The following is a 9,297-nucleotide window of genomic DNA, read 5'->3' on the forward strand; positions in this document are numbered from 1 at the left end:
AAATAATTAGTGATAAATAATCGCATAGCTTTAACAACTGTATATGATATAAAATTACAACCGATAATATAAAAGTATAGGCACCTGTATAAGTTAAGCATGCAATATTTTGGTTGTTTACTTTGGTTTGACCTGTTCCTAAAAATAAACATTTTGTTATATGTTAAAGAAAGTAATTTTTTCACGTTATGCTACATGATGGCTCACACCACCAGAATTAATCACTGAAGCAACCTCCTCGGCATTTGATGTCCCCAGATTGCTTAATTGATTGGCTAAATCCCCTGGAGTATTCTTGTATTTCACGTAGTATACTTCATGTTCTGAACTTTTTGGTGCATCAGGCAACAAAACCTCCGGCTGAGGCTCGGGTTTCTTCACCAACACATAGATAAGAGTCTTCTCTTCAACACTCGCTTGTTGTTGATTTCTGAACAAACTCTGAACATTGTTTGCATAACTGTAATAATTTTGAGAAGGAGCCTTTATAAATATAATGTTATATGTCTTTTTCGATGGTTGAACTGGCTTGACGTATACTGATTCCTCTTCCATTTCCGGAGGAGGCACATGAAAGTAAATATATTTTTTAACAATCGGTTGCACAGCCGGTGTTGGATTGTGTACTTGCACAAAATTGGCTTGTGTAGATAAAATATTGTCAGCTTCATTACTAATGACGTTTTCATAACTATGTGGGTGCTTGTTGCAAGGCAAGTGCTTATTAATAGCAGTTACTTGTCCATCAAGATTGTTAGTGTTAAACCGTGTGTCATCTTGTCCATTTTTAAGAAGCTTCAAATAATTGTAGTCATTAGCAGATATAGAATAGGATATAGATTTCTCGGGCACCTCGTAACTTACTTCTTGTTTTACTGGCACATTTTGGACTATCGCCTGGGGTTCTTGGTCTTGATTTACAGCATTGGGGTAGGGATACAATCCGCTTTCTACGCGCGTTGCCAAAACAACAAGTGCTAATATCTACAACAAAAACAACACAATTATTTTCTTCTCACATTATTCGTAAAAAAATGCCAATTAAGATTTATACATATTTGGTTAAACTAACCAGAGCGCTAAACATACTTGGTGTCACCACTGTGATGTTATAAAATTGAAATAAAGCAATCTGCAGTTGACTGCTATATATAAAAGCTTTCTATTCATTAATTTTGCATAAAGTATTAGTTTCCAATTTGATAACACTTCCATATGGGCGCGGACTTATTGTACATTGGGTGTGACGCACCAGTCTTCCGCATAAAACCAAAAATCGCGTTTTTCTATTTCTGGAATATTATTACAACCATTAATAAATCTACCTATGAGCTTTTCATTGTCAATTAATAATATCGTAATAAAAATATCTACATGTACCTATGTCATTGTGCAAAACATTATTATAATATTTTTAAGTATTTTATGTTACTATCAGCACTTAAATCTGTATCAAGGAATTCGTTATTTGTAATTCCAAATTCTACGATCTGTTTAGTTGATCTGTGATTTTACTTCCGCTAATCGCTATCGCTTGTATGTGGTTCACTACCATCTCATATAAATGCGACGTCCATCTTCATTAGAATTAATTAATAAGTTGATATTTTTAGATATTTATACTATGATTCTTCTATCATATAATATTGTATAATCTCTATCCCCATTAACTTTAAAATGCACATCCATTTTGTTATGAAAATGTTGAATTTTACTGCAGACAACATCAACATCAACATTTTAATGTGTTTTGGGAAACATTTAAAATGAGTTGAATTGCTACATAAGTAGGTGCTGTTATATACATACATACATATAATTACGTCTATATCCCTTGCGGGGTAGACAGAGCCAACAGTCTTGAAAAGACTGATTGGCCACGTTCAGCTGTTTGGCTTTATGATGGAATTGAGATTTAAATAGTGACAGGTTGCTAGCCCATCGCCTAAAAGAAGAATCCCAAGTTTATAAGCCTATCCCTTAGTCGCCTTTTACGACATCCATGGGAAGGCGATGGAGTGGTCCAATTCTTTTTTTTTATTGGTGCTGGGAACCACACGGCACTTTTTTGTGCTGTTATATCCATATTATTAATACGTAGCAATTGATGCATAAGCATTTTAAATTTATATAAAACCATTTTCAATAGCGTTTGGGTTGGCGTAAGCGTTTGGGAGTAATAATAGGGTTTGGTAATGAATACGAATGGAGACCTTGTTATGAGATAGGGGTAGGTCTATGAAAAAATCAATCTTAAAATCACTTATAGCTATGGAATAAAATTCTGGCCTCCTTGTTCCATTATTGTGTTATTTTATAAAACTAAGTCTTTCGGTTAATTTCACGACCTAGACACACTTACATTGAAATCATACCTACCCCGGGAAATTCCGCAAGGAGGACAAAACTGCGACAAACGTCATAAAGATGATTAAATTTACGTTATATTAGCACTTTTTACAGTTTCAACTACTCCGATTTATTGACCTCTTATGCCGTGCGTGCTCCTTAATTTATGTATCAATCGGAGTGAAGGCTATTAAGTTGATAAATCTTGTTAATGTTCGGATGTTATCAATTAACTAATCTTATCAAGCATTTTGGTTTAAATAAAGCTTATTTAAATAGGCGAGGTAAGTTGTAACAATTATAAAAAAAAAATACCAATTTTATATAAAGAATCGGTAGTGAATCATGTGGAGAGGATGAATGAAAGCAGGTTGACTAAGCAGATATACAAGGAGAGTGTGGAGGGAAAGGTCGGAGTGGGAAGACCTAGACGAACGTATCTTGATCAAATTAAGGACGTCCTGGTAAAGGGTCAGGTCAAAAGTACCCGAAACCGCCGAGCTTGTATGAAGAGAGTTATGAATGTGGACGAAGCGAAAGAAGTATGCAGAGATCGTGGCAAGTGGAAAGAGGTAGTCTCTGCCTACCCCTCCGGGAAAGAGGCGTGATTTTATGTATGTATGTATGTATGTAATCGGTAGTGAACATCGACAGACATTATTTATGGGAATCGAAATCGCATTAGTCATCGTGACACCTCGCCACCACAATTCATATTTCATGTAATCCTAAAAGATTTTCGGGAGTCGATTTGTGGCGCCCCATTTTCTGAGGCAGACAGATGAGTACTGAACAAAAGTCATATTTTCGTGTTATAAATACAGACATAAATACCTAGAAGAAAAGATAGCCTACGTAGGAAATGCACGTGAGTTCTAAGTTTTTTCTTGATTTTTCATGTGTTATGACCACGAGGTGATGGATGATTTTTTTTTAAAGAAGGCCTAGGAACAAAAATATTGGGAAGACAAAAGCAAAGAATACAATTTTAAAGAAACATTTTAACAAAATACTGTTATGTCCACATTATACAGGAACGTTATATTTTGTGTACTCGCATAGTACCTATGTTTTGTTTTTAGGTGACAGGTGCTGTGAAAATAGAACCTGAACCGCTATAAATTGAAGATATCAGACAGCGCTCTAGTTTCCACCAGATATCGTCGTTTTCCTGTATCTTTTTATCGATCTTATTCTTTAGTTTTTATTTTCTTTCTTCTTTATCTCGACACCTTGACTTATGCATCTTTGCCAAGCCCGAATAAAAGTTGCTACTTGCTCTAAATCTAAACTAATATTATAAAGAGGTTCATAACTTTGGTTTTTAGATTGATTATAAGAGCTGATGATCAAAAAAATTTTTTCACCTTTAAAAAGATACCACAGGTCTTGTTCTATAAAAAAACATATCAGTGTTTTTCTTAGTAAATAGCAGATATTTTAGCAAATTTGAAACTTTGTTTCGATAATATCATACTAACAATGGCGCGCCGTAACCGCCCTCGCCTCCAGCCCACAAAGTTAAAACTTTACAGGCAAAACAGAAAGCAACGTTTTGCCACATGAATAACGAAAACCTAAATTTTACTTATACTAGATAATCTGACTACTTATAGGGGATTCAAGTTTAAAAATGTCCTTTGGTATGATTTTTATGGTTCCGTACCTAAAAGGTACAGAACCATAAAAATATATATACTAAGTATACCTACCTATACTAAGTCTCCGCTGTCAGTCTGTCTGACTCGCACTTGACCGGTTTTCTGTATACTTACGATACGAGATAATTAATAGAAGAGGTATGTTGCTCATGAAGAATACCTATGTCATTTGGACATTGGTATTATAAGGAGAGATTTTAAAAAAAAAACAGAGAGCAATCCCCTGACTAATAGCTATATTTACAGTGACTCTTAATGAGCTACTTAAGTAGTTCATCGCACGCAACCATCACAATAAGTCAACGCGCTATGTTACATTTTGACACCGATACCTGATGGAAACTTCCGAAAATAGGTACCTACTACTTCTGATAAACAAATTACATAACGGCATGCTATGCAGATGTAAGGGCTTGTGCACACATTTTTCCACGAAGTTCGATCTGTTCCATCGTATCGTATCTTCTTATTTACGATTGCATTCCTACGGGTTGGGAAATGGTTTACTTGTACCATCTTCCTCCTGGCGTTAGTCCCATGTGCATCTTCACCTCACTGGACAGAATTTTCAAAACGAGAATCATGGAGTACCTATGGAATATTATTAAAGGTTTCGTAGCCCTTATTTTAAGGTTAATACTTATTAAAAAGATACTGTCTTTTTTAAAGAAAACCTAATAACAAAACATCTATAGTGTACAACTATGAAACTACATCTAAAAGATCACAATTTTAGGGTAGTAATAATGATTTCTTGCAAAAAATAAAATTTAAATGAATTCACGGAAACAAACCTACGCGCAATTTCAAGTAGTTCATAAATCTGCAAGTTTTGTCAAGTCAACTCTTGTCAACTCTGCTAATTAGTGTTGAGCTTTCAAGCTCATACTCAAGGGGCTTAGAAAAGCTCTTTTTGTTTATTCGTATGCCAGTTCGCTGTTCAACTGGTTGAATATGAAGTAGAATAAACACGAACTTACACAATGTATTTAAACGTTAAAAGAGTTACATGTTCTTCCTTTGTATTTCTTTCTCATCCTAGCAATTACATACAATACCTAAAATTTCTTTTTCTTTGTTTCAGTTACCGAAAAGGAGATAAGACTTTGGTATGTATCTAATACAATGACCGAGTTTTATCATAAATCCTCAATATATTCCTTAGTTAAAGTTGAAGTGGCATTGGTTAACCATCCCCTTAAATCACACTTAAATGGAAAAGCGTTTACTTATTCTTTTAATTAGAACTTGAAATTAGTCAAGCGTATTTTGATTTCGTTGCTTTTTTAATTTTTAACATTAAAATGCATAATTGATTATACCCTCAAAATAATTATATTCACTTAACTTTTGCTATTAATTTTATCTAATATGTTTACACCGATATACGATGTAAACATATTAACTTTTTGTTTATTGTTTTAGGCACAAAGGATTCCTGAAAGACTGCCCGAACGGTCTACTTACGGAACAGGTAAATGTTAATTATCTAGGGTTTTTTGACTTATTATAAGTAATATTGTTCAGTTTCTTATGGCGCAGCACCTAAAAGCCATTTTGCCAACGTCTCTTTACGACTTTATTCTTATTTGTAACTAACATCAGTCCCGATTACATCCTCATGTCTCTGGAGTCCTCTGCAGAGGGTATTAAGTCAGGTTTTCTCGTAGGTCTACGTATTGAAAGCACTTTCCATAAATCTACGAAACTCAACTGTAGTTCCAGAGCTCGTTAAATAATCTCTGCCAATTGTTTTTTTATTTAAAAAATATTTTTTTTGCTTTCACTAATAGGGCTCGAGGTGTTATTAAAGCCTTCCGTCAACCAGATCTTACTATTTCACTATTAAATATAAGTTGTCGTAACAAAAACTTACAAACAATATTGTCTACAGGGCTTCATTAAAATCTACAAACAGTTTTTCCCGCAAGGCGACCCCAGCAAGTTTGCGTCGCTAGTTTTTCGAGTGTTTGATGAAAACAACGTAAGTTATTCACCAGCTTTTTTGTCTATTAACTTTTGAATTAGCAAGATTGCAAACTTCACTTTAGAACTTCCGAGACTATCAACTTCACTTTTACTTTAATGGAATTTTTACTCCGAAATTCCGCGTCATAAATTTTATATTAAGAAGTACCTCGCGTTCATAGATAATTTAATAAACGCATGATATAAAGTGTTCTATCTCTTTATTCTCCTTGATTTAATACCGGTTGCATTCTCAGCACTCAGAAGAGGAGGAGGATGGATCCTTGATCGAGAGAGTCAGATGTTTACACGAAGCGACTCTCATCTGACCTCCGCAATCTTTTCAGGGAACCTTACCCGTATTGGATCGATCCGATCTGAATGTGCAAATTTCTCACGATATTTTCGCTCACAGTTAGAGCATAGGTTAGTATTTAGGTAAGTATGTAAATTAGTACATAACTTAGAAAAGAGTAAATGTGAATCAATATATGCACCTATCAAACACCAACAAAATAAAAAATGCATAATAAAATAAATACGCCACGCTTGGCTTGACCATTTTTAGGAGTTAACGTATGATTACTAATTGCTTTGAATGCATAAGTGTGTTTGTCTGCATCGTTCCATATTCATCCTCATCGATCCAATACGTTTCGGTGGCTCATAAATTAACAGCGAGTTTTGTGCCAACTGACTGCAGATTTTGCATCAAATTCCAATTTGTGAAATATTACGTAACGTACGGTGGGGATTTCGGAGTGCGACAAAAAAGTTGCATAAGAAATGAAAGAGAAGCGATAAGAGTTTCATAACTTATTTCTAGACTGGATTCAAATCAATCAAGTGGACGTTACAAGGTGTCAATGGTATTAAAAAGTTTAAGTGGTTTAGCCATAGAATGCATAATAACATAATTATAATCGGATGCGATGCAAAAACTACACAACTTGTCAACCGTATTAAGGAAACCGTTTGTCGTATGAGTGTTGTATACCTTGTAAGTTGGTAGTCCATGCCACACTTAGATTTTCCTAAAACTAGCCTTTGTGCGAGGCTTCAATCCGGTGGGAAATTCCAAAAGTAGCCTATGTATCTACCGAAGGTCTATTTTGTCGCTCTGAAAACTTTCGTCAAAATCGGTAGAGTAGTTTTTCAATTTATTAAATTCAAACAAAATTACATTTTTTTTTCTTTATAACATACTAGCGACCCGCCCCAGCTTCGCACGAGTGCAAAATTTTGTTATTATACATAAAAACCTTCCTCTTGAATCACTCTACCTGTTACAAAAAACCGCATCAAAATCCGTTGCGTAATTTTAAAGATTTAAGCATACAGACAAACAGACTAAAATAGCGACTTTGTTTTATACTATGTAGTGAAGTATGGATGGATATGGTATAGATAAACCTAAAATACCTTTATCATACTTTTAATAATATTCCCTTATATCATGAGTAGCCGGATTTATAACTAAACGTTTTCGTCCACAGGATGGGTCCATCGAGTTCGAGGAATTCATACGGGCATTATCGGTGACGTCAAGAGGAAACCTCGACGAAAAATTACATTGTACGTACATATATGACTAAATTGTATGGTACCTATCTATATGTAGACGATAATGTTGGGTCCCGTCTTGCTTTTAAATTATTCGTGAATGTGGGACAGTTACATCAACATTTGAGAAGTCCGGAGCTAAATAGCAAAGACCAGCCCATATAGTTTTATCAAAAAATCGGAAGTTTAAACTGTCTTTATGCGTACCTACAAAATTTCATCAAAATGTTTGTAGCGGTAATCCTCCTAATTGTAGGTTGTAGTAGGGATGAAATTTGAAAAAAAAATGTTTGACCTCACTCTTTAACTTTATGAGGTATCAAATTCCATCAAAATCGGAGCTGCAGTTTAGCCGTGAAAGCATAATTATTACAAGACTTTCTTATTTACAACAAAAAAAAGCAAAAACTTGTTCATATTTTAAAACAATTTCAGTAAAATACAGTTTTGATACTTGAGAAGATAATTTACATGACCCGTTTTCTTACTTTCAGGGGCCTTCCGTCTTTACGACGTAGACAACGACGGTTACATAACGCGAGAAGAAATGTATAACATAGTGGACGCTATCTACCAGATGGTCGTTAGTATCTCTTTTTAAAAACATACATATATCACGTATTTTTCCCTTATGGGGTAGACAAATCCGCCAACAGTCTCAAAAAGACTGAAACTTAAGACGACTTTTAGGCGGATGGCTTAGTGATGGAATTAGGATTTAGATAGCAACAAGTTGCTGGCCCATCGCCTTAAAGAAGAATCCCAAGTACATAAGCCATTCCCTTGATTGACTTTGCAAGAAGACTGTACTTGACGTCAAAGATATATTAGGGGTTTGAGAATAAGGAGGCATATGTTCAAAAGTGCCATACTCTGTTGATAATGAGTACGACGATATGAAGAAAGCATCGCATTCCTGATTTCGAACTAAAAAAAGGCCGATTATTTATTCCAAAAAAGATAAATCAACAACTTTAGTGCATTTCATTTCAATTCCTTACATTCCAGGGGCAAACACCGCAACCTGAGGACGAGAACACTCCTCAGAAGCGAGTTGACAAGATCTTCGATCAGATGGACAAGAACCACGATGACCGACTAACTCTGGAAGAGTTCCGTGAAGGCAGCAAAGCGGACCCTCGCATCGTGCAGGCTCTATCTTTGGGAGGAGATTAATCTACGGTTATTCTCTCGCCGGACTTCACATTTACTTAGGGAGCTACCGAAACTCCGCCGCGTGTCTTTCACTCCGGTTTGAATTTATAACCCTATTTTTTTTATAAAAATAACCAATTCAGCCATTTTGGTCCGGTTTATGTTCACACCAAGAATTTTCCTTTGCATTTAGCTTAGAAATCATAAGCTATACTTATTTACGGATTATCTACATAAGAAATGTTTAAAATAATACCTACTTATAAACAATCAAGTACTTTTTGTAACTGTTTAATGTTAATTGTTAAGTAATTAAATTAAATTTTAACTTAAATGAATAATCGCAATTAAAAATTATAAAATCACATTCATGGATATACATAGATTCTTTCGTCAATAGCTTCTTTTTATGTAGATTCAAGTGTTATGTTCTATATAAATCTCCCAAATTCCACCCAAGGCCAAGATAATTTAGATTTTTAATTTTCAGAGAAACTTAAATTATCTCCACGATCAGTCATACCTTTTCCTACTCATTAAAAACGTTTATTAAGAGAATGTTTACCTATGGAAACCATCCTATACTTTCTCTTTATCCCCG

General features: G+C 34.8%; 1 protein-coding gene across 1 annotated transcript in view; it reads left to right on the forward strand.

Moving 5' to 3' along the window:
• The window catches only part of LOC106133820 (frequenin-2), a 77,241-nt gene extending 68,524 nt beyond the window's left edge, over positions 1–8,717 (forward strand). Inside the window, exons 2-7 of the mRNA XM_013333653.1 lie at positions 5,095–5,119; positions 5,436–5,484; positions 5,905–5,994; positions 7,475–7,553; positions 8,036–8,124; positions 8,550–8,717. Of these exons, the coding sequence (XP_013189107.1) occupies positions 5,095–5,119; positions 5,436–5,484; positions 5,905–5,994; positions 7,475–7,553; positions 8,036–8,124; positions 8,550–8,717 (500 nt within the window). The remainder of the gene's footprint in view (positions 1–5,094; positions 5,120–5,435; positions 5,485–5,904; positions 5,995–7,474; positions 7,554–8,035; positions 8,125–8,549) is intronic.
• The last annotated feature ends 580 nt before the right edge of the window (positions 8,718–9,297 follow it).

Source organism: Amyelois transitella, chromosome Z, assembly GCF_032362555.1.
Source record: "Amyelois transitella isolate CPQ chromosome Z, ilAmyTran1.1, whole genome shotgun sequence".
Lineage (NCBI taxonomy): Eukaryota > Metazoa > Arthropoda > Insecta > Lepidoptera > Pyralidae > Amyelois > Amyelois transitella.